The 27,188-nt window shown below is 39.1% G+C and overlaps 1 protein-coding gene across 6 annotated transcripts in view; it reads right to left on the bottom strand.

Moving 5' to 3' along the window:
- mctp1a (multiple C2 domains, transmembrane 1a) overlaps positions 1 to 27,188 on the bottom strand; it is a 144,412-nt gene that overhangs the window by 90,519 nt on the left and 26,705 nt on the right. For 5 of the 6 annotated variants that reach the window (XM_032516581.1, XM_032516583.1, XM_032516582.1 and 2 more), the window contains exon 2: positions 2,774 to 2,894. In XM_032516581.1, the coding sequence (XP_032372472.1) occupies positions 2,774 to 2,894 (121 nt within the window). Of the gene's footprint in view, positions 1 to 2,773; positions 2,895 to 21,811; positions 21,896 to 27,188 lie in introns of those variants that run through there. The other variant, XM_032516585.1, reaches the window with a different exon arrangement.

Here is a 27,188-nt window from a genome sequence, read left to right as displayed (position 1 = left end):
CACACACACACACACCATGCATGTTGCACACAGCAGGGGCAACCCACACGTTAGCAAGTGCGGTGGAGAGTGGTGAGTATTAAGTTAACAGTAATGTTATAGCTGTGCATTCTGTATACAGTTCATCTGTTGGTGAACAAAAATGACAACTCCTTAAGACCCAAGCCAAGTTTCCGTGTCTTGCTTGCTGCCTGCTGGTTATAGAAAGGAAAAACAAAAACAGTAAGTAAAACCCATAACAACCAACCTCTGAGCATCACATGAAGAAACACAAGAATAAACAGGTGCCTATATAGTCAATGGCTATCCTGAATATAGATGAATATACAACCTAGACAGTAAACAGGGAACTAAAAAAAACTTTTAAAGAAAACATATTTAATTGCCAAGAGAATTAGGGAAGCCAAAGAATAGGGTTCATGTAACGTGTAGTGAATCTGCAAGTGAACATACAGTGAACTACAGTGAAATACAGTCTAATACATCACATTGTTGACACAGATATTTGTATAGTGATACATTGGTCTTCCAGTATGTCATGTCGGTGCCATCATGTCCACCCCCTGCCCTTAGCACTGAATACTTACTAACACTTAGCTGACAGAACCTGCACACTCAGCGCAAAAGCATGAGCACAAGAGGGTGCAAGCTCAAAATGCTTTATGATGAGCAAGACTGCTCTGGACAACTCGCGTGAGGGCTTTTCTGTGGCCAGTGAAGTGAGGCTTATATTGTTTAGTTCAATTAGTTAGAGTGCTTTAAGTTTAAACCAATTCATAAACTAAGTATGTAATGGTGTTTGATTAAACCATTGTTGTTAGTTGTTACTGCATCATCCTGTCAAAGGACAACATACGGTGCTCACAGGTAAGAAACTGTATGTACATGTAAACTTGGTTTTGCTACTGCTTTATGGCAATAAGGGGCTTAAAAAGACTGAGAAGGGACAACACTGAGCCTTTATAGACTGTTCAAAGAAAGATTCAGGGTGCCTCTGGTTCAACATGAAATGCTTGCTTCTTGATGGTGTTTTGCTGCCATTACTGATTCTCCACTCTGCAATAAAATTTCAACTTTAGTTCATACACTGCCTTGTTTCCGTTGCTCAGGCACAAAAAGGGTTCTTTAATGACTTGGAACTTACAGCATGCCCCTGGTTATGGAGACCCCCTCCCGTTTTGTGTCAACCTTGTCTCTGGGTGCATAGGTCACTGTGATGCATTGATCAGAGCAGAGGTGGCAGACTTCCTGTGTGCTTCTCTTGGCTTCTTGTAACATCAAGTACCGTCAAGTACTTAATGTGTGGTCATAAAGCTCAGCTTTGACTGGAAATCAGCCACTCGTTTGATGCCACCCTAGTTTATCAGATATTGTTATGAAGAGTTGAGCATGCCTGTCTGCATGTTGAGGTGTTATTTTAATCTCAGTTATTTCTAGTTTCACTTCTATGTTTAATGGATATGAATATCTGTATTTCCGTGATGCAGAGGTATTTCTGATGTTTGTTCACAATGTTTTGCAGACAAAACTGGAAACTATCTGTATGATTTATAATTCATGTCAGGGATTTTAATGAATCAATAGGCACCTGAACTATATTAAATGCATACACATTTAGAAGAAGCCCTCTCTGACAACTGTGTGACAACACAACACGTGTTCACTTTATTGCTCATATTAAATTAAATCCAGTAAATGTCTCTGTTATTTGACTGTATTACTCTACCCCTCTCTATAATGAGCTGTCTTGATGGGCTCAGGACAGAACAGGTGAGCTCTGCGCCTCACTGCTCATTATCCAGGCGGACAGGTAGTCAGCCAAAATGTACAAGAGGGAGCAGGCCAGCCTATTCCAATCTGTCGTCATGGTGACTGCTACAGCCGCTAATGAGACCCCTGCATCCATTCCTATCCAAACCACTGTCTGTTAGAGTTTATAGGAAAATCTCTGGACTTGCTTATTTTTGCTAGCTGGCAAGACATACTAACTGCCTGCTTAAAATCAGGGCTGTGTTCAGACAGCTTCCACAGTTCCCTGCACTTAAAATCCCAATCACTGCAGAGAAGAGAGAAAATACTGTTTAGCAGAGTGGTTGAATGTGAGACACCCTTTTATACTGGTGCAAAGAGTAGATCAATTCTATTTCTTACCACAATGGGAGAGGTAAACTAAAAGCCTATCACACTGAGCTAGTGAAGAAATTACTTACACCAGGAGATCATACTAGTCAACCATCTTGGCATCACATGTGAAAATGTTCTAGTTTAAGTCAAAGCTGAATTCCTTTTAACGCCTAGATGCACAGGAAATGTTCTGCATCGTTCCTAATAATTCCATCTCACGTCAAACGTGGAAAATAGAGTGAGCTGTGAGGACGAGATGTGCGTGATTTAATAAAAACCCTACATGAGCAGAGAGAAAAGACAGGGAGCAAAATGTGAGAAAAATAAAATAGAGGTGAAAATAAAATAGTTTCACAGGAAATATTACACTGACAAAAAAAAGCGGTGTGTAGCAAATGGGAAGGCACACATATAGATAGCTGACAAAGAGGATACAATAACAAAGATATTGTTCAAGTTTTTGAAGATGGTAGCATCCTGGATGCTGGACTGCCTCTGCCAGTGACAAGGCAATTGAGAGAAGTGGACAGAGACCAGGACAGGGTAGCTCTGGTAGGCTAACTAGATGCTTGATAAAGCTGTCTACCATGTCTCCCTACATAAACCCCAATGCTGTTGAGGTAACGGTAAGAATAAACAGAGCTCCTACCTGTCCGATCTCGGATCGCCAGGTTGATCCCTTTCTTTAGAACGATATCCAGCTGGTACATGGCTGGACTGGGAGGTTGAGGTGGGGGCTCTGCATTACTGGGCCCCACTATGTTGATGCTCTGCAGTGAGAGGAAATTACATGTTATACAGGTTTACAAGGACAGTCACACTTACTCCAGCATTACAGTTTCTAAGAAAGGAAAAAATAAAAGTGTGGAAGCAAAAACAAGATACCTCTGTTTGAGGAAAGAAGAGAAGAAGACTTTTAGAAAATAAAAAGAAGAAATTAACAGAAACTAGACTATTTTAAGAGCCTAGCACTAGTTGACCCGATAATGTTGAATTATGAGAAAATATGAGACATATGACTTGTATATTTAAATATTACATTGCTGCCATTTCAATGTGTTATCAATCTTTATAAATCGTTGAAGGCTGACAGCTTAAAATGGTTATTTCTATAATACAAGGCAGATTAATTTTGGTCTGAGTCAGAATAGCCATCGATATTTACAGACAATGAATGTTAAGCATCACTAAGCTCTGAATAAATCACATTGAGTAGATCAAAACAGCCAGAAGGTAAGAGGAGACTGAAAAGGAAAATAGAAACATTTCTCATGCTTTGGAAAGTCAATACATTACATAATGTATGTTGGATAGTCTGACGCTCATAGAAAGCATGCAACCTCCTTGGGAGGCTTCTGAGTTAGGCTCTGGGAAGGGGTCATCTCTGTGGCTTTACACGTCACGCTGTAGCCCTGAGGTCAGTGCTGTACTTCACTTTGACAGGAAGCCCCTACTGGCTCTCATCGTGGTTCCCTGCGGAGCTAGAGGCCCATTAGCAAGCCACATGATGAACTAGGCTATGCTCTGGGATCCACTACAGCTTACTTTCTTTCTCCATCTCTTGCTCATTTTATTATCCGACCGTCATTTCTCTTCCCCCTCCCCCCATTAGGCAGCCCGTGCGTGGGCACTCCTGTCGTGTCTACCCAGCTATCGTACTCTAAGATGAGGCTAAAAATAACTATTAAAAAGCAGTAAAATGCTAGTGGGCAACTGGGAGGCTACTAACAGACTATCAAGGCTAGCACCAGAGCAACTCCCACTAGAGAGGAGCAGAAGAGCAGTGAGATCTTCAAACAGCCATTTCTGTGTGTGCTGATGTTTTTCCATTTATATACTACAAACAGTTGTTGCATGCTTACAGAATCATCACAGCAATATGCATTCAACACCCTATTTCTAAAAGTAGCATGATGAAATTATTGTGGAATACGATGGTGCAGCACTGTTCTTCCACTCTTCTTCTTGGGCTACAGGTTAATAATAGTGAGTGTAATTACACTGCAGTCCATATAGCCCTACTGTATTATAGCGATTATCTTGGGCTGCCCTCAGAAATTACTGAAATAATAATCTATAATTAATGTCATGCTTAACTTTCATTTCTATGCATACAGGAAATGAAAAACTGGTAAACAAATGCCACCCGAGACACAAACTACTACAAACAAGTAGCATTTTCAGCAGATATTATAGGTCCCTTGGCATGAAAATTTCATTATTTAGTGGCTAGAAATGGCGATAGGTGTAAACCGAGCCCTGGGTATCCTGCTCAACCTTTGACAAAATGAAAGCTCAGATGTTCTGGTCTGGAATCTCACCCTTTATGAGGTCATAAGGAAAAAAGGATACCTCCACTTTCTCTGCTTTGCCCGCCCAGAGAATTTGGCCCACCCATGAGAAAGAGAGAGACATCATGGCTTTCAAACAAGTAAAGTGGCAGTTGGTCAAGGCCACACCCCAAGCCTCCAACCCCCCCCCCCCCCCCCCCCCCCCCCCCCCCCAGACTCAGAAATGGCACATACTAAGGAAAACTCATTGTGGGACTGGCTCTACTGGCTGGAATTCTGCACCAAGGCTGAATTTCGGGAAAGAGACTTCAGATACAGTATTACGGGACAACTAAGGCCTATGTAAAAGCATCCAAAAAGCACCATGTCATGGTTTTTAAAAGGACCTTTAAAGGAGATATTTGAATAATATCATGCATTTCCCTGAAACAGATCCAGTAAATCCAAAAACCATAGTACTATTAAATTACACTTTTTTTACGATGGTAATAACTGGTTAGACAACAGTATTTCAGCACTGACAGCCCACGGACAACGAGTTATTACTACAGCTGTCTCCGCATAAAGATCAATCATTACTTAATCATTCATCAGACAGTTGAGTATGGATAACAATATGTGTATGCATAGAGGGTAGAACACACTACAGACAGCAAATCTTTACAGCTCAGCAGCTGGGTGAGTAATATGTTGTTGTGTAAAGCTTGGAGCTCCCAACTCTCCACGGAAAAGTCAACCCAAAACAATTTCAGCTTCACAGCACCTGCTGTCAAACAGGCAAAAACAGAGCGGAAGGGAAATAGAGTTGTTCTTTTGGGGAAAAGGAAAGACTAAAATAAAACAAATATAATAAAATGCAATCTGCTGGGTAACAAGTGCAGCAGCTCAACAAATATCTGGAGAAACCCAATATGTATATTCAGGGACAGAGAGAGAGTTCAAGCTGTGTGCTTGGATAAACTAAACCTGGGGTCAAGAGTGCACATAAGTAACTGTAATTGAACTATGTGGATTCAACCAATAGGATTGGACAACAGTTGGGAGGTCCTGACCATGTAACATTAAGTCCTTTTATCAATGGATGTGACTAACAGACAGTGACACAGAGACACACAGATCAACACAATGTCGAGTCGGGTCACATCAAAACACACAGTGATTAAGAAAAGGATGGAAATCCATGGACACACTGTGCCCACAGAAAATGTCAGTGCACGTGTTGTACATGTATGAAATCTTCAGTACTTAGTGTTTTTTTAGAATGTATTTATTGTGTGTATGCCGTACAGTACCACTAATAGATTCACAAGTTAAAGCACATACACACAGATACACTCAAACATAGGAGCACAGGATTTGAAATGGATTTGCAGATAGTGAAGCTCTTTGAGTGAGCGACAGTACACATGATAGGATCTATGAAGTCTTTGCAAAAAAACAACCAGATAAAAAAAGACTAACAGGCTGCTAAGTTAAAACAAACAAGTACAGAAAGAATGAAACAAGCAGTTCAAGACTAGGATTGCTTTGTGTTACAAATCTTAACTAAAGGGTAAGGTTGGTGTTGATCTTGATTGAGCTTACTTCTTCCATTTTCCAATGTCAAAGATTAGTTTCTAAAAAGTGTTAAATCCAGTATAAGTTGGGCTATACAACAAACCACAATAGCAAATATATAGTAGCTTATTGTTAAAAAGTTTTTTGTTTTTTTATGGAAACCTATGAAAAATGTTATACATTGGTAACCCTACTTTGAATGAAATATCAATTGTTCTGTCACAATTCTTATTCACAAGGTGATTGAAAAAATGTAAGTTATAGATGTGAAGTAGAACTAAGTTAAGGTTTAAATACACACACACACACACACACACACACACACACACACACACACACACACACACTTGTGTCATGTACCAGTCATTTTGTTCAATGACCATCACCCTATTCCTCAGCCCTCACCTCTGCACACCGAAGCCTCAATGAAGGGAGTCACGCATACACACTACAGACACAGACTACACACACACATTCACAGTGACAGAAAAGGAGAAGAGGAGAAGAGACGAAGGAAATAAAGGACAGCCAAGGTCCATCCCACTGCACCTCCTCTGTGTTTTTTTTAAGCTAACAGAGAAACACACAACTGCTCCCACAAACTAATTATCAGTCTCCCTTCAGCCCTAGAGGGCAATAAACATTCTGGCAGAGGGACACCTACATATCAACAGACTGGGTCTAAGCCTCGGATTATTTGGCCTACGATTCAATGCAATGTATTCATCTGTAACATGTTATACACATAAATGCAAGATGGAATTTAAGTAAAACCATAGTACTATTAAATTACACTTTTACGATGACCTAAAATAACTGATGAGGCAACAGTATTTCAGCACTGGCAGCCCACGGACGAGTTATTACTACAGCTGTCTCCACATTAAGATCAAGGTTTCCAAACACAGACAGTTTAATCCATTTTGTTAACCAACAATTTTTATATTAACTGTGTTTGATTTTGTTTCAAATAGCCTAAGCAAGGTCTGTATTAATAAATAACATCCAGCAGCACAACATTAATACAGTAAAGAAAAGAGTTCCATTACAGCTGCATGGGGCACTGATCCAGTGAGATTCATTTATCAGAGCACTTTAAATTTCCATACAATTATCCCTAGAGAACTACACTAGAACATGCTCTGTGCATTTTGACACAAGCCTTCAGCGTTTCAAAGAAAATGCTTCTGACTGAATCCCAACTGAATCCATTACAATATCAATCAATGCCAATTTCCTTTTCCATTAACTAGAAAACGTAATGGAACTACTTAATGAATAAATGATACATTGTATTGCAAATGTTGATGAAAATAGCACATCCTTCCATAATCTCGCTTTGCATACACAAAGTGTGTGTGTGTGTGTGTGTGTGTGTGTGTGTGTGTGTGTGTGTGTGTGTGTGTGTGTGTGTGTGTGTGTGTGTGTGTGTGTGTGTGTGTGTGTAAAAAGGTAAGTGGAAAACTAAACCTCCACCAGTAAAAGTCAGATGATGTATCACACTTCAGAAAAGTTGAGAAGAGATATTCAATAGGACATTCCACACCAACAGACTCCGGCACACAGGCAATGTCTGCTGCTTACAGTCCAAGAGGAAGGGCACAGGAGGTTTTGGAATAGATTATCTGGATATGCTGCACAAGCATCAGTTCAGCTCATGGACATGTATCAAACTCGTAGAAAGTTCAGTGTGGGAATGTGGCAAACATCCAGCTGGTTGTTGGTTGCCCTGGCAGCTCAAAATGTTCCATCTCTCTTCAGCACCGAGTGTGGACAGGCACTAGGATGTACCCACAACCCACACATGAGCCTAACTTTACACTCCCTGCCAAAATTACTCCTCAGGCTCTGAGTAAAGACAGACAGTTGTAAAAGGTTAAGGAATCTCTGGTAATGATAAACAGGGATAATACTGTAAAAATGAGATGGCTTCTGTGTGTAATCTATTAAAACAACTAAACTAAACTGTCTGTTTTTTATGAAATACTGCTTGATGATAAAATCGTTGTGGAAGTTGTACAATGACTGTGCTGTGTCAGTGTTTAAGTCTTTCAGCAGAATCCTGCAGTTGAAGCTTGACTGCTGCTTGAAAGAACTGAAACAACCTACTGGGAGATTTTCTGAAAGTTCATGTTTCACATTTAAAGAGCAGGTAAGTAAAAGAACCGCTTAGAAAAACTCACTTTTGGGATGTATCAACCAGCGTCATACATTTCTTATCCTGGATTATACGTTATGACAGCGGTGTCTTTATGGAGGAGGAAGCCTGTATTTAGCCGTGGGCAATGTGTTGAGCCAGACTCGTTTCTCACAGCAATGGCAGGTAATTTCCAGGCTCTGCACCGCCGATCCTGCATAACAATATCTGTTCCTTCTTTCTCATTAGCAAGGACATTATAACAGTGCTTCTTCTTTTACTAGAGAGAAGCTATTTCCTGCTTCCCAACATAAACCCTCTGTTTTTCTTTGCTTGTTTTTCCTTTGCTTTCTTAGAATCCGCTTTTCTGTCCAAGAATTTTATCATTTTTATAGTTATTTTTATTTACAGTTATCTAATGCCTTGCTGTAGGTTGAAAAACTTTGGAGGAAAACTTCAATGTCCTAAAAGGGAGAGTGATGGTTGGTTTGCTATTGAGAGTCAGGCCCCGAAGGCTGGGCCACATCAACCCGACCACATCACAACAGCGTAATATATATATTACACTTCGGTAGAAGGTTGTAGGCTTATTTGCATAATACATGATTAATTAATTTTTTCATTTTAGCCAGTTGAAAATTGACTTAAATTTAATGTGAACTAATGTGAACAAATTCATACACTTAAATCTATTGCATTCAATAGTATGCTATTTGCTGGAAACCAAGATCCTTAAAGCCATAACATAAGCAGTTTAGTAAGGATCTGAAATCTCATTTCCCCGCCCTAGCTGGGAACCTTCTCTCAATTGATCAAACCACATTATGAGGCTCTCTAAGTAAGTGTGGCTCTTTAATATAACTAAAATTGATCTTATAATGGGAGCTGGGTAATTTAATCGATTCAACAATTTAGATGATTCCAGCGCTAAAAGAAAATATTCAAATGAGCAAATCTAAAACATGCACTCGAACACAAAGTGTGTTGTGGGTGACTTGAGGTAAGCAAAACAAAACAGAAACCTTATTTGTTCTAAAGTTTTACAACAGATCAATTCTCTGTACAGTATGTGCCACACTGAGCGTAACCTGGGGACATAAATCAATTTCATTTCAAAACTGTTTGAATAAATAAACACTATAGATTTCAGTAGCAGTGTCGTAAATGAGTCATCAGGTATTACACTAGTCTATTTATTTGTGGTTCATCACACATCAGCAGCCAATATTCTTACAGCAGTGGTGAACTGTATTTTTTCAAGTACACAATAAAAGAAACAGCCACGTGGCTGTTGATGGATGCACTTTAACGGTTGTTTTCGTTGTTGTTGATGGATGGTCTTGCTAACCACCACAGTAGATCATGCTGCTAAGCCACACTCAGAGGATGATGCTCCTGACTCTTGCTCCTGACTTGCAATGAATGTCTTCTATAATGTCTTGATGAACACATGATTGGAAACTTAAGTATGCTCATTAAAATCAAACAAGAAGGAAATTGAATTGCAATTCATACTGTAGAGCAGATGCCCACTGATCGTTGGAGGTTTGAACAATTTGCACATACTACTGGAGTTTGTTTCCTAGAAGGTAAGAGAAACTTGGACTTGTGCAAGCAAAAACATAAAACACTGGATGAGTGTTGCTACGCAACAACAAAAATAAAATAAATTGCACAGATAGAGATCAAACACATCCACTTGTTTTCAATGACAAACACAAAAATAGTGTATAATGTGAGACAGTGTAACATGAAGGTAGGCTGAGCATAACCCAGTTGGGATGTGTAACAGGCCAATACAGGGATCCCATTATTTCTCTTAACAAGCTTTGCCTGCACATGATATGCTGTCATCCATCAAACAGATATTTTTAAGGTTTGAAGGATAAAAGCATGCAATCACAGCACCATACACATTTGCAACACCCACACAAAGACACACTTTGCATAGGCACATAAAAACACACAGGCACACAAAACAGGAGCTAGCTAAGCAGGAACCATTGGTTTTACTGCCATTAAACTGATTAAAAAAATACATTTAAAAAAATAAAAACTTTCAATTTGTAATAAGCCCAATATTGACCCAAATTTCTCCCTTAGGTGTGGTGCTTTGCCATTTCTACCCTTAGACTAGACTAGACTTCTCTTTATTGATCCTTTTGGGATGACTCCCGCAAGGAAATTGAAAATTCCAGCAGCAGTTTTCAGCAGCTTGCAAAAAAGGTATAAAAATACAGTATAGAGAGAAAACAGTATGAAAATAACAATAATAATAATAACAATAAAAATAAAACCTTTAACAATAAAAAGACCTTTAGCATAAATGATCAGTTAAGAGCAATTAGAGTGACATACCCGCTAACTAAAACATGAACACACATGCAGTGCATAGACATTTAAGACGCATAAAGCTCTTGAGGTCTGTCAGTGAGGCCTTCTGAATTGCTAGGAATGTATCTTTCATGTACTCAATCTATTTATAGGAGATATGGAGGAGGCAAATAGTGGAGACGAAGAGATTCAGGCAGGGGTTGTCTCCAGTTGTATGTTACAGTATCTTACTCCCTCAAGACCCTCCTGACACTCTGAACAGTTTCACTGAAGGAAAGTAACAGGTACAGCCATTTTTAGTTATTTTAACCTTTCTTTCTTGTGCGTTTTGAAAATAATTTACAGCCAGCAAAACCAGCAAAGACAGAATGCCATTACATTGACTATAAGAATCACTGGGGGACATAATCTGTGGTCTGATGCTTTGTAGTGCATAGAAATATTCATATAAACCTTAAACTAAAGTACAAATTAAATTAATGAAATTAAAAAAAGCTGAAATAAGGATCTGCTAGAGAATGGAAGTATCACATCAAAAGAAATCCAAAAAAAAAGAAATTCAATTCAATTTTATTTATAGTATCAATTCATAACAAGAGTTATCTCAAGACACTTTACAGATAGAGCAGGTCTAAACCACACTCCAGAATTTACAAGGACCCAACAGTTCTAGTAGTTTCCTCCAGAGCAAGCAACAGTGCGACAGTGGCGAGGAAAAACTTCCTTTTAGGCAGAAACCTCGGACAGACCCAGGCTCTTGGTAGGCGGTGTCTGACGGGCCGGTTGGGGTTAGTGGAAATAACAAAAATAGAAAAAATAGTAGTTTGTAGCAGTTCTGCAGGAAACAGGTCTCTCTCTCTCTCTCTCTCTCTCTCTCTCTCTCTCTCTCTCTCTCTCTCTCTCTCTCTCTCTCTCTCTCTCTCTCTCTCTCTCTCTCTCTCTCTCTCTCTCTCTCTCTCTCTCTCTCTCTCTCTCTCTCTCTCTCTCTCAAAACTTTTCCACTACCATGTCTGGAACTCAATATTTTATAAAAGAAAATAATGTATACTTTATACTTTATTAATGTACAAAATAAAAAATAAAGAATGTTCAGGGTTCTTCTTCCTCTGAGGAGGAGAGACCAGAAATTATTTTTGAGGCTCGTCTCTGGTGATCGTTTCCTTGAAATTAATATACGGCGATGAATAACAGAAAAATAGAATATATGATTTTTCTTTGTTATTAAAATCTGTTTGGGGGATTGTTTCATGGGGACAAAATCATTTTTATTTTATTTTTTACTGATACTAATAGCTTAATTGGTAGCATATGTATACTTTATCACTGTTACAACGGTTACATAAGTCACATGCAAAATATAAACAAAAGCATATACACTAAATGATAGAAATGTATTATCTGACCAATTTTAAAGTTTTACTACATTTTTAACACAAATTGAAGGTTTGATTCAGATTAAAACTAGGATTGGATTCCGTGATCTAATCTGATTTCGGATTCCTTCTTTCCCTTTTGAAAAACCCATTTTAAAGATTTGATCCAATCTGATAACCAAAATCAGTTTACCTTTGAACAACTGGCCCACAGTGGCAGTCACAAAGCCATGAAAAATGTTTTCCATTAAACTTTCCCAGCCAAATAAGCAGCGCCATTACCACTATCTCAGGGCCATTATTGAGAATCTCCTCTCCTCAGTATGTGCAGCCTGGTAATGTGCAATGTGACAGAACGCAGAGCTCAGGCAGGTAGACAGCCAACAGCCACTCGGCTAGATAATGAGGTATCTTTGGAGTGTTCTTTTCCTAATAACAGTCTAGCAGTGCACTGTACAAAGAGCAAGCATCTTCATTTTCTCTCACAGTATCTTAGATAAACTGGTCTCAGACTGGGGTGATGAGTCTCTTGATGCAGCAGGTATAATAATGGCCTGCTAATAACCGCTGAATCACTGAATAAAAAACCCTTATTAAGTACAGGAGTCAACAGTGACCATCTATTTTAACACTTTACATATCTGCCAGACTTTACGTTAAAATACAGAATATTAAATCTCCCAATGGAAAAAAATGAAACGTGAAAGAAATTTTTGTTTACTTTTAGACTCGCATTTACCTCTGAATGTCACTGCTTTCCTTGAGACAGATGCACATGTGTACTTTTCCACTCCTATCCCATTATCCTGATCCTAAAAGAAGATTAACAGCCCAGGTGGTGATATTTTGCAGTATATTACATGTTCATAATTTCAAAGAGAAACCCATATTAGCAACAAAACATATTAGCCGATGTGGTGCTTTAAATTCTTAAAGACTGAGGCATAATTTTTTCTTTTTCACACTCTTTCTACTTTCATACTTGAGACTTTCAAAAAAAACAATTTTCCTGGTTGTAATTACAACTTGATTGAAAATACCATCACTTCCACATGGCACACAACATTAGCTGTGCTTTTAATGAACTCTTAATTTATAATTGACTGGTGTATTATTCTGCAACATTGTTTTTACACCTTGTGACACATTGGAGGGAATTCACTGTCACAGTTACAGCTGGCAGCAATGCCTTTGACACAATGGTCTCTGAATAGGTTTACTGTTGACATGGTCAGGTTTAGGTAGCATAGAATCTGAGTAAGGTGGATCTCTCTAACTTGTCTATGCACTATAAATTCAGACTTGGGAGAGCTAATCTCCCCACTGACATGCAGTTCGACAGTTGTCAGGACAGAGGATTATTCTCTTAGTCAACATCATGCCTTCATCCATGACTGCAGTCAATGGCTCTTTATACAACAGTGATTGGAAAGATTTACTTCCTAGGAGACAAATGAACACCGAAAGGACTCTTTATTAAATAATGGTTCTTCTGTAATTGTCATTAAACTACCAAACATTGATCTTTTTTTCCACAAGAATAAGCAGCTAGCATTAATCTGGCAGGCATAAGCCCCATTATGTCAAGCACAGTGACTGATGAGGAAAGAATAGCAGCTACTGTAGATAGATTTGAGTGAATAAACAGTGAGGACAAAGGGAAAATCCATTTTTGTAAAGTATTTTCTAACAGGACAGACAGTGGTGAATCTTAAATCAACACATCAAATCACCGTCAATTTTAATGGTGATCATGATCCTCTTACATTCAAAAGTTGTATCAGTTGTGCAACAGAAAACTCAGATACGACAGACAGTCTAGCTAGCTCTCTGGATTTACCCTGCAGAGATCTGAGGAGCAGTTAACCATAGTCCTCATAAAATCGACCAGAGTTTAGAATGCCAACACACAGAAAGCGGAAGGTGACGGACATCCAGACGAAAATTCCGGACAATTTTTGGCGGCACCTGAACAATCCTGGAAATGAAACCTTGTCAATGTAGACTTCCTCACCTGTCTGCGATAATTGAAGGTATCCTGCAGTGACACATTTAGATAAGAAGAGCAACACTCGTAAGTCTCTCATTCATCTGTTGTCAGAAGCAGGTGTGACCCCTGACCCAGTAAAAAGGACTTAAACGTGTATGTGCACACATGCGGTGTAGTCAGCCTGGCTGCACATACATGAGTATTTGGGGACAAAGACAGAGAGACAGAGGATCAACTGAGGACAGAAGTCTCTGAGCTTGTGTTGCATATCTGTCTCCGTTGACATCCAGTTCAGAGCAGCAAGAGAGCTGTGTCCATTCCTGTCAAAGCAAATTAGGACATTCCCAGACTTCCCTAACCCCTAGGACTATTCTGAACTTAATGATGGTGGACAAACAAGACACGAAATGTAATTATGTACAGGATTTCTACACAACACTAAATTAAACGTAGTTTTGAAGATGTAGGTACAATATATACAATATAGTCCATATAAGTGTGATAATGATCTGAAATACAATTGACTACTACGTTATTTTGTGTAACATTTGCAGTTATTACATGCAAGTAAGAGCTTAAACAAATAGAGGGAAACTAAGTAAAAACACTGACACAATCTCTGTCTCTGTCATTTGCCAAAATTCATTCAAATGATCCACCCAGTGAACCTAAGGCTTGAGTGTGCTGACAGTGTATGCAATGATGTGTACGCCATTATGTAACATCCTATCTTTACATTGCAGCAATGCTATGGGGAATTAGGGGACATAGTGATTATACTTAAAGGTCTTACATCAAAAGTTGAAAATAATTAACTTTGTAGCAGAGAAGGCCGAGCCAAGTACTCTCTTGTGAGTATAAAATGTGAATACTCAAATATGGAAATGACCTAAAATGCCCATCTCTAGTTATTACCACATCCTGATGCGAGTGTATTCTACTTTCCTTTGCAAACACTTCTGCTGAGAAGTAACACATGGCCAGAGTTGTGACAAACTGCATTCACAGGAACGTTTAAAAAGTTTGCTTTTAAAACATACAAGAAGAGAAACGGCACTCTTATCTGCTGCATCTGACAGCTACACAACACCGTAGCTCTTCATAAATTATGAAGAGGAAAGATCTCCCTCTGAGAAAAAAAGATGGAGAAGAGAAGGTAAAAAAAAAGAGAGTGAGCCAGTATAGGTACAGAGTGTTTGAGAGAGATAAAAGAAGAATGGCAGCTTAAGAGAAATTTGAGGTGTACATTGACGAATGGAAAACAGCTGACAGTTGAAAAGATGTATGCAGAAACTAGAAATAGAGGTTATGTCAGCATGAAAGACGGACAGAAAAGAGTAGAAGTTGTGAGGACGGAAAATGATGACAGGGACAGACTAGAAAACATTTTGATATGCAGACACAGACAAACTCACCGAGATCAAAAATCAGGAAACATCTCTCACGCCACAAACATATTGGCAGACTGCAGAGCATTAGCAGGTTTTGTCCATGTGTTTGTCACCACTGAATTCGAGGCAGTGACAAACTGAGCAGGGAGCATCAAGTGTTGCTGACATCGCAGACAGACAAGCTGGTCGCCATGCTGCCAACCCAACCTGTCAACTGACCAGAAGCGAGTCAATGCCAGTCTGAGATCACGCTGACACGCCTCGCAAACACAGAAGAGACCAACCGTCAGGAACATGTTGATCCAGGCCTCCCTTTGCTAGCTCAGCATCTTCACAGCAGAACAGACCCAGCCTAAAAACATTGCTGATGTGCTTCTTCTTTTTTGATGTGCAAATATATATTTGGGCTTCCAAGAATCAAAAGATTTTGCACTACTTTCAAAATGAATGACTATCTTATGAGAAACATTCCTGCTAAGCATTATTAATTATAATCTCAAAATGTTGAATGCTATCTTTTTAAGTAATCACTCACTGGATCTCTCTTTACTAAAGCTTAAAAGTGTCTCAAAAATCTGTTGTATAATAATATTAACTCAAATCAAACCACTCATCACAGGTTTGATTTGTGCATTCTAAAAGATAATATACTAATAAAATACAAAAAAAAAACATGTTTAGGTAAGTAATGTGAGTAAATTGAGTAATTGTTGTTTTGCTGTTGTATAGTATTTGTTTTGTTTTGCTGTTGTATAGTATTGGTTTTGTTTTGCTGTTGTATAGTATTTGTGTTTTTGGCTGTTTATAGTATTGTTTTGCTGTGTATATGTTTGGTTTTTCTGTTGTATAGTATTTTGTTTTGGCTGTTGTATAGTATTGGTGTAGTATTGTGTTTTTGTTTTGCTGTTTAGTATTTGTTTTGCGTGTTGTATAGTATGGTTTTGCTGTTGTAGTATTGTATTTGTTTTGCTGTTTATAGTTAGTGTATTTTGGTTTTGTTTTGGCTGTTGTATAGTATTTGTTTTTTGCAGTGTAGATTATGGTTTTGCTTTTTTATTTTTTTTGTTTTGTTTTGCTGTTGTATAGTATTTGTTTTGCTTGTAAGTATTTTTTTGCTTGTGTATGGTTTTTTTTGTTGTATAGTATTTGTTTTGCTGTTGTATAGTATTTATAGTATTTGTTTTTTGTTTTTTGCTGTTTAGTATTTGTTTTTGCTGTTGTATAGTATTTTTTTTTGCTGTTTAGTAGTGTTATTTGTTTTGCTGTTGTATTATTGTATAGTATTTGTTTTGTTTTGGCTGTTTTAGTATTTGTTTTGCTGTTGTATATTTGGTTTTGCTGTGGGGTGTATAGTATTGGTTTTGCTGTTGTGTATAGTTTGGTTTTGGCTGTTTGTATAGTATTGGTTTTGTGCTGTTGTATTCTAGTGGTTTTTGCTGGTTGTATAGTATTGGTTTGCTGTTGTATAGTATTGGTTTTGCTGTTGTATAGTATTGGGTTTTGCTGTTGTATAGTATTGGTTTTGCTTGGTTGTATAGTATTGGGTGTGCTGTTGTATAGTTTTGTTTTGCTGTTGTATAGTATTGGTTTTTGCTGTGTATAGTATTGTTTTTGCTGTTCTATAGTATTTTGGTTTTTGCTGTTGTATAGTATTGGTTTTGCTGTTAATATTGGTTTTGCTGTTGTATATTATTTGGTTTCTGTATATTTGTGTTGCTGTTTATAGTATTTGTTTTGGTTGTGTGCTGTATAGTATTTGTTTGCTGTTATATATGGTTGGTTTTTTTGCTGTTTGTATAAGTTTATTGTTTTGCTGTTGTATAGTATTTGGTTTTTGCTGTTTTATAGTATTTTTTTTTTGTTATATTTGTTTTTGCTGTTTGTCTAGTTTGGTGTTTTGCTGTTATATATATTGTTTTTTCTGTTGTATAGTATTTGTTTTGTGCTGTTGTATAGTATTTGTTTTTGCTGTTTATAGTATTTTGTTTTGCTGTTGTATAGCTTGTATAGTATTGTTTTTGCTGTTGTATATTAGTGTTTTTTCTGTTGTATAGTTTTGTTTTTGCTGTTGTATAGTATTGTTTTTGCTGTTGTATAGATTGTTTGCTGTTGTATATGTATTTGTTTTGCTGTTGTATAGTATTTGTTGTTTTGCTGTTGTTTAGTATTTGTTTTGTTGCTGTTGTAGTATTGTTTTGCGTTGTATAGTATTGGTTTTGCTGTTATAGTATTTTCGTTTTTGCTGTTTGTATAGTATTGTTTTTGCTGTTGTTTATTTTTGTTTGCTTGTTTTATGTTTTGTTTTGTGTTGTTGTAGTATTTGTTTTCTGTGTATAGTATTTGTTTGCTGTTGTATAGTATTTGGTTTGGTCTGTTGTATGTATTGTTTTGGCTGTTGTATATTATTGTTTTGCTGTGTTATAGTATTTGTTTTGCTTTTTGGTATATTTTGTTTTGCTGTTGTATAGTATTGGTTTTGCTGTTTGTATAGTATTTTTTTTGCTAGTTGTATAGGTATTTGTTTTGCGGTTGTATTAGTATTGGTTTTGCTGTTGTAAGTATTGTTTTTTTCTTTTTATAGTATTTGTTTTGCTGTTTCATTAGTGAATTCCCTTGAGTGCCAAAAGGCGTCTTTAATAAAATGTATTATTATTATCATTATATTATTAATGCCTCATAAACGCTCCTTTTTTGTATTATGGTCCCTTCATGTAAAACCAAATATAGATAAAACCAATATGACTAGACACTTTTCATGATGAAGCTGAATTTATACATCAGGTAAAAAGTAACTACCAGTGCTCTAGTCTAACAAGCCACTGACTGACTGACTGCATACCAGGAAGAAATTAAATCACACAATAATCTGAATTTATTTGCCTAGAAGACTGATTTAATGTCAGCCCATTATTCTCATTCCGTACTTTTTAGTTGTTCCTCGCTGTCTGAGTCATTATGATGGAGTATAGCTGTGGTCAGAGCAGCATCTTTTCAGATAGTACTGTGCATTGAATAAATACAGTAGGGCCTACTTATTTCGATAATTTGACTTTTTTTATTAATCTGCATCAGCTCCAATTAATAATCTGAAATGCCGTAAAAGCTGTAAATGTTATGAAAAAAATAACTAGCTTGTGCAATGTACAACAGAATCAGTGGCACTGGCGCTGCAATATTTAGGACAATGAATAGTGCATAAAGCACCCCCTGCTCTGTAAAAGGTTATGAACAGTGACCAGATGGGCTGGCATTACTCCGGGCATTTATTCATCCACCAAAGATTTACAGAAAAAAAGAATTCTGAATTGATGAACTAAAGCACTAAATCCATTTCTTTGAGACAAAGTATACAGTCCCACTAGATGCCTGCAAATTGAATTTTGAATCCAGTAAATCTTGATTTTCACTATGTAAAGCAGCTTGTCTCTGTGCCAGGTAATGCCATCCCTACACACCGTGAGGTTGGTGCTGATCAAAGGCTGTGGTACCACCTCCACATTGGCAAACAAATCCCCTGGCAGAATGACAAGAGTGTGTATTTTACCTTGCACACCATTGCCTTTGCAAAAAATGCTAAGACTGAGAGGTTAGAAGAATTGTAGGAGTAAATGTTATAACTGCAATGAGCAGATGATGGATCTGAAGCAATGTGCCAAGTAATAAAAAGAAAAACAGCAATTGTGAAAGGCATAGCGAGAGGGTGTAAGAGAAACTGAGTAAATACTAACATAAACAGTACATATACTGTATACGCGCACACACACACACACACACACACACACACACACACACACACACTTCATTGGAATGAGCAAGCTTCATCTTCATCATTTTTGACATGTGTATGAATATACACTTCTCATATAGTGACATACATGTATATTTGCATACTGAGGAGGTTGCAGCTATTCTTAACCCCCCCCCCCCCGATAATTATGATGGTGCCACTTTTTAATGGTAACAGAACCAATAAAGCATTCTGGCAATTTTATTTTTTGGCTGGACCATAGGACCGTAATACCAACCCTACAACCTCAAAACTCTGTCCCTGTGATGAAGTTTCCCCATTGGTCAAAGTACCGTAAGTCTGATGACATCAGTGTTGGTGTTTCCCCATTGGCCATTGCCCTTTCAAAATGTTTCAGCACATCTAAAGGCTTTTACCTCCACCAGTGGGACTTAAGTTTCACGTTCAGTTTCCGGCAGAGATACAGTTTTTGCATCGGTGCAGCGAAGAGAGCAAATACACACACCTTTACAGCCAAGTTATACTGAAGTAGATAATAATTGGCCATGTCGATTCATGGCTGAAAGAGGGAGTAGGGGCTGGTTCCTCTCAACTTTTAAGATACAAGCAAACTAAGATAAACAGTTAGAATACATACACACAGCTTTTGTTTTACGTTGTCACAATTCGCTGTTAGCCAAGGTAACTCACTATGCTTGTGTAAAACATAACGGTAGTGGATGAGAAACTGCGTCAGATATAAAAATAAATATATACATTTTTACACATTTATGCTTGTTGAAGATGTGTATTGATAAAATAGTTTTTTTTTTACTTTATTTCACTTACAGCACCAAACAGTAGCTAAATCTCCTTCTCTCCAGTTCTCCAGGCTGGGACATTTACACCAGCTAAATGCAGCAAATGGTGGCTGTGGCTGAGCTCTGCTAGGCACGCTGACAGGTAATCAGTCACAGTTTCTTTTAAAATATGGAAACTCAATTTGGAAGCCAAACTAGCATAAGTGGTGGATGAATGTTGTAATCTAGCAGCCTAAACTGGTTGGTTGCGATCATAGTTTGTTTACCGGTTTGAGTTTTTCTTTTCTATTGAATAAATGAATGACAGACTCCAATAAATTGTACACACTGTGGGGAAGATGCTGATAAAACAACACTCAGTTTATTAAGATGAGCCCATCCCTACCATGTAGCCTATGTAATGAGTTCCTTCCCAAAGTTATCTGCTTCCTCCATTTACAGACATCTTCTGTTATTGGCTTTTATGTGCTCATTTATGCATTGAAGACAAAGTTTGGATAGTATTTTGTAATGCACTACAGGCATTTCCAGACAAAATGAATGACTCAGTCACATCTCAGAAACACAACATTCTGCATAAAACTATGTTGCAAATGCTGCACTTATTTCTAAAAACACATTAGTCTCTCCCAGGGGAACTTCATAGTGTGTATTATGCATGCACTGTACTGGGTATGCAAGCAGTAACTAGAAGTACTGTTCAGGAATTTAGACTTAAGTTGCCACTTTACAGTTTTTTCTTGGAAGTAAGTGAAAATATTTGATTATTTTTAGATGGCACAGAAATGTTGAGGAGTGATGTAAAAAATGTTTCCTTGTCATGAACGGATCTTGAAAATTTATGATAATTTTACTCAACATTCAAGGGTGCCTGAAGAAACCCTGCAACGTATCCAGCTTTTGTCTGATGAGGAGCATCGGTGGAGAGAGAGTCACTCATTAAATCATTCCTCTTCACACTCCTCAGGCTATCATCTCTATTTTCCCCTGCTGTTGTCTTCCTTTCTCTAATCCTCTATTCCTATGACTTTTCTTCTACCTTGCCTAAATCTCCCTTTCCACCTCTCACCCCATATCATTTTTCTCATCCATCTTTTTCTTTCCTTTTCTTTAGCTTTTTTGGTCTCATTCTGAGCACGTTCAGCACCCAGCCCTAGGTACAGGAATTAAGGGAACAAGACTGCAGCTGGAGAACCAGGCAGAGGGGTGTGGAGGGGAAACATGAGCCACTGGTGTGGTGGTGGGGGGGCACATAAGCCTTCTCGTCTCACATATTGTAATGCTCTCCTGCAAATTTAGCAATCTATCCTTTTTTATTCATTATCTGGTCAAGATGGAAGCACAAGCAGGAAGATATCTTCAACTGCATTTATCCGTACATTTCTAAATCCTGAGCCCTTTCTCTATTCTATCTCTCTTCCTCACACTTTAGTTTTACACACCTGTTTTGTTCATCTACTCGACTCTCTCGCTCATGTTTTTTCCCACTCTCTCCCTGAAGTCTGACTTACAGTCCCATGTCATGTCATACTAGCAGCCAGCTCAAGTTTCCACCCTGTTGGAAACTGGAAACGACACATCCATTGCACCTCTACCCCATCATCACCAGCCACACTCACAAACAAAAACACCAAAAACACCTGCACACAGTTAAAGTGGCCAGCGTCTTCTATTGACAACACCAAGTCTAAATTGTCACGTACACAAAGCAGGTGCTCAGGTGTATGGAAATACTGTATGAAAATCTGTTCTGCATTCAAATGTGTCAATGTGCTCGAGTGATGGAAACATTTTGCTGATGAGCTGCAAATTTTAATCCCATCATCACCTCCATCAATGGTCTCAAATCCTCTGGACTGAAATACTCTTGAAAGAAAAGAATACTCCAGTACCGTCACTGTTTGCTTGCACAATCAATACAGCGAGATGTATAAGAAGCAAGAAATATCATACAGAAATATTTAGCCTACAAGGAAAAACAGCAGGTAGGCAGACAAAACAGCATTATGTACACATGTATGCGTGCATCTGTGTGTGTGTGTGTGTGTGTGTGTGTGTATACCTACAGTAAGGCTTTGTCCCAAAGCTGAGAGAGGCAGCGCTAACATCCAGACCCCGAACACGCTACACTGTTCTACTGCTGCTGGATTACTCCCCTATATGTGTGAGAGAGAGAGAGAGAGAGAGAGAGAGAGAGAGAGAGAGAGAGAGGAGGAGAGAGATGCATGCACACACACACAACCAACACACAGCGGCTTGTCCTTACCTTGCTCACACACACCCACACACACACACACACACACACACACACACACACACACACACACACACACCAAAGGGCAAACAGCTGGGAGGTTCTTGCATACCACACAGTCACTCAGCATCATAAGCAGATCTCTCTTTCTCTCCATCTCTCTCTCTCTCTCTGTCACTCACTTGCAGACGATTGTGCAGAGATGCTTACTGTAAGCTGACTAATCCACTAGGATTGAACTATATAACAGAAAAAGTTAACAGAGGCACAACCAGAAGCCCGCTACCTGCTGCTATCGCACACATCTGCAGATGCTCAGCCAGTAAGAGAGCTGGTTTTATCTTTGCTAATTGTCTGGACAACTGATTACATATCTGCTTTGTTATACAATGTAACAAAGAAAGTGATGGAAAGTCCTAGAGACACAGGCAGACAGAAAATGAGGTGAAATAGCAACCATGAAAAAAAATCATGTTAGGGCTGCAACTAACTACTATATGTGCGTGTTTGGTCTATAAAATGTCAGAAAAAAGTGAAAAATGTTGGTCAGTGTTTTCCAAAGCCCAAGATGACGTCCTTAAATGTCTTGTTTGTCCAGGATTCAAAATATATTCAGTTTAATATGATAGACAAGTGAAGAAACCAGAAAATATTCACATTAAGAAGCTGCAATCAAAAGAATTTTGACATTTGTTCTAAATTACTCAAACCAATCCATTGATAATCAAAATAGCTGGTGATTCATTTAATAGTTGACAACTTATTCTAATAAGATGGACCATGTAGTCTACATCTACTGTATATGGTGCACCTCTCATTCACCCAAATAGACACTGCTGATGACGCTGCTAGCCATCAAGAGCTATTGGGGATTAGCATCTTGCTCAAGGACACTTCAACAGGAGGAACCGAGGATTGGACTCCTGACACTCCCAACCACAGGTGCCTACCTGCATACAATATTAACAGACTCCCTGCAGCTTCTTTTTCATTTTCCCACTGCAATGTACAACCTATTGGAAGCTGTTTGTTTGTATCTGGTTAACTTGTTAGTCCTTTTAAATCAGCTGAATTGATCAATTGGTGTTAATTCAGAATTTAAATTAGATTTACCGTGATTGCCTGTGATGCTGTCATTTTGTTTCCAGCTTGTTAACATAGGCCTGTAGTTCTTCTCACCAAGTGGGAGATTTCGTAGCTGTCTGAATTCCCCCAATACCTACGAGCCGACATTACAACAAAGAAGCTGACATCAACGACTCGGCTGCCTGTATTTACGGTCTGAACAATATGACATAAAAAGAGCATTAGTACACATAGTTCGGTAACATTTTCTATTTTACAGCATAGCACCATCTAACTTCAACCTGACCAGAGACTTAATCAGCCAAAATAATAATAACACCTGTGTGGGTGTGCAGGACTGGATTAGTCATAAAACGTGGAGCCCTGAAAAAGTGTTGATGTTGCACAAACTCCTGTCACCACCAAACATCACACATTTCTTTCTTGACCAAACCAGTTAGCTCTCCCTTCCTGCAGCTGTCCATTTAAAAGTGGGTAAAATTTAACCATAATTCTGGTTGGTGGGTAAAACCTTTACACTCCGTAACAGGCATGTAACTGAAGACCAAGTAAAACTTGTTCTTTAACGCTGAGCATTAGGAAAGCAAAACTTTTGCTTCCACCTGAAACTAATTACTATCAATGCAGTGGAATCACAAATTTCCTGCTGAGTGGGTACTTCCCCTTTAAGACATAATGCTGATGTAGTTGAGGTGTCTCACTTAGGTGGCCAATCAATGTTTAAGAAACATTGAATTACAGTGTTTGGGAAAAGAAAATGGCCTTATGTAAAATTTCCGTAATTAGGTTATTTATGCGTAGCAAAACTGTAAATACTCAATCAACAATAAGTTGAATACATAAAGTAAGTAAGTACATTGGGGGATGTCATACAGGATGAATATGCACACTCTGTGTGTACTTTATGTTCAAAACATGCCAGCATGCTTAGCTTTTAACAGTGTCATTTATTCTCCTTGAGTGCATGACTGAAGTGTAAATAATGTAAAGGCCAGTCTCTTCCTCTCTGTCAATCCTATCCACCATGATTATGTGCCACCTAGCTATTCAAATAAGACATGTGGAGGGTCCAGAGGAAAAGAAAAAGAGACTCTTATTCTGAGCGAAACTGTGGAAAACTTCACTTTACAAGTCAGTAAAAGAGAATTTGGGAAGGTGAATTATAAATAATAGAGCTGCTATTAAACAGTTACAAAATGTACAGCTGCATAGATAAATCAACACAAGAAAGAAGAGGATGATGGGAATGATGTATAGGAAAGATCAGACAGATAAATAATTTGACAGCAGCCAAAGAACACTTAGGGGGAAATAAAATTGGCAGCAAAGAATAAAAGTCTAAAGAAAAAGGGGGTTGGAAATATACAAATACTAACACCTGATAGCACAAAGAAAAGGAAGTAAAATGCTAGGGGGGATTCAAACAACATGGAGCATATACATTTCTTGCCCTTTTCTGTAACATCTTTCGGATCTTTGAAATTTATAAGCAAAACACGGTGATTGCCAGGCCAAACAGGGGCCAGACAGGGTGCAAAACAGCAGTGGGGTGCCAGTCTGCTTTCTGAAAGCGACAGCTCTGCCGAGACACAGAGACTCTCGTTGAGGCACAGTAAAGAAAGAAAGCAATGTGTGTGTGTGTGTGTGTGTGTGTGTGTGTGTGTGTGTGTGTGTGTGTGTGTGTGTGTGTGTGTGTGTGTGTGTGTGTGTGTGTGTGTGTGAGAGACTTATATTACAATAGTTAGACCCCTGTCACGACAACTGTCCCTTTCATGTGTGCTGTTGTATGAGGCTGGTTCAGGGTTGTGTCTGTCAATAGGTCTTTTGACTTCAGTTGCTTAGTTCATTTAGAGAATGATAGTTACGTATTGTAACTCCAGATTCTATGAGTATAGGAAAAGCCCTCTAAGAGTTGTTGCTATTAGGTTTGTCCTTCACGTATGCGGAGCAGGCACAGGCCTTTCTTACGTCTGCAGTTGTACTGTATATTACCACTGCGAGACCAGAGATCTGCTCCCAACATCAGCATTTTTCTTCAGCCAATGTTCGTGAAGCAAGTGGCCTGGATCTTAGAAGGCTATGCCTATACTCATAAAATCTGGAGTTACAATTCCTAACTATCGTTCTATTTTGTATAGGCTTTGTCCTCTAAGAGCTGTTGATATTGGGTTAAGGTCAAAGGTGATGTAGTCAAAATCCATGGGTAGATAGCATAAACTAGCTCCTCTTCCTTCTCACACTGTACAATTTTCTTATGTATCTGGTTCCGTCTCCTTAAGCTGACATCTCGGTGCTGCTGTGGAGGCCGAGGCACCACAGGAGGTGTCTCCGCATACCCTAAACTACCTATAGCTTGGCTGTCCAAAGTGCGTGCCACACATCCCACCAGGGGTAATGGAACCGTCCAAGAGCACACGTTTTTCTATGGGCTGGGAGCTGTGATCTGTGCAGGGAGATGTTCTGCTGTGAAATGTGCAGCCAGATATTGATACAACTCCGGGGGACAGCCAAAGGCTTAGCGGTCATGCCGGAGACAGTCAGTGAAGCAGTCAGTGAAGCGAGCATGGACCTGATCCCAGGGATATGGCGGTGTGGGCTTCTGTTGGCCAAAAAAAGTGTCAGCAAGATGAAGGCCAGGCTCTACCGGCGTGGCGAGACAGCTGGGAACTCGGTTTCTGTGTCGCCTGGGACCCTAGTGAACAGTGCGTTGCAAGACATTGGTGCCATCCTGGAGCCGGAGAATTGTTACTCAGCATTCACACAGGTCGAGAACTAAAACCTTTGCAGGGGGGCAGGGAGTCTGCCTGATGTGGAGGAAAAAAAGCTGATGATATGGTGTGCCGCTAATGTGGTGCTCCCCTTCTGGAAAGTAGACAGCTGCAGTGGCAGGGCTCCATAATCCTTTTCTGTTTCAAGTTCCAGTTCTCCCAACGGGAGGGAGGGAGAGCCGGTGCTGACTAGAGAACCATCTCTGGGGGGATCTAAGTCAGCAAACTCTTGCCTGCCAAAGAGATCCCTTTCCGGGATATCCGGGTGTTGCCGCTGGTGGTATCCTTGCCTTACTGTCCACCCGGCTGCCACTGTCTGCCGCTGCAGCTCCTCTGTCGGGAAGCGGGTGCACAACTGCAGGTGGCCGACAGGGTGCCAGCCCCGCGAACGAGGCTGAGGCACTCCTCGCAGCTTGGGTGGAGATCTGTTGTATCATGATGTAGCCAGATTGTCAATCAGAACACTGGCGGGCACCGCTGTTCTTCAAAGTCTTCAAACTGCTTGTCACGGAAGAAAAATAGGGAGCAGATGTCTGGTCTCGCAGCTGTATTATACAGTAACTGCGAACGTAAGAGAGCCTGTGCCAGGCACAAGGAAGTGAAAGAAATCTTTACGATTGTCCATGCACAAGGGATGAACCCATCAGCAGAGATAGCAAAAGTACTCACTTCCCGTACTCAAGTAGAAGTACAGATAATTGTGTTGAAAAATACTCTGGTAAAAGTAGAAGTAGGGATTTAACTTATTTACTCAAGTAAAAGTAACAAAGTACAGGCTTGGAAATTTACTTAAAGTCTAAAAGTAAAAGTAGTCTTGTGAATGACAAAGCTCCCTGGACCAGACAGATGTTACTAGAGAGTATGCTGAGGAACTACATTGGACATGGAAAACAGGCTCTTTATTCTTTATATGTCATTGCCTACATTTTAAATGGCTGTCTGACAATAGGCCTAAAACATATAGCCTGTTTATTGTGACAGAGACTGGGACTCCAGGTTAATACGATTCCGACCGAGTAGCAACATATGAATTCAAGTGTGAGTTTGTGAGAAGTCTGTGTATATTCCCATCCAATTAGATTGAATTTGGTATTGATGACGCAAAAATAATAACTAACTCCAGTGAAATTATTTTAAATTTAGTGAGGACTAGATTAGGACTGGATTTAAAGCTGATTCTGGTTTCCAACTTTGGCCCAGCTGTGTCTGTTAAAACACCGACGGTGTTTTAACAGACACAGTTGGGCACAATCACACCTCATAGACAACCTTTTGTAAAAAACTAAAGTAACGAGCCAATTTTGTAAAATGTAAGGAGTAGAAAGTACCGATATT

This window comes from Etheostoma spectabile, chromosome 5 (assembly GCF_008692095.1).
Source record: "Etheostoma spectabile isolate EspeVRDwgs_2016 chromosome 5, UIUC_Espe_1.0, whole genome shotgun sequence".
NCBI lineage: Eukaryota > Metazoa > Chordata > Actinopteri > Perciformes > Percidae > Etheostoma > Etheostoma spectabile.
This window is presented reverse-complemented; position numbering and strand designations above follow the sequence as displayed.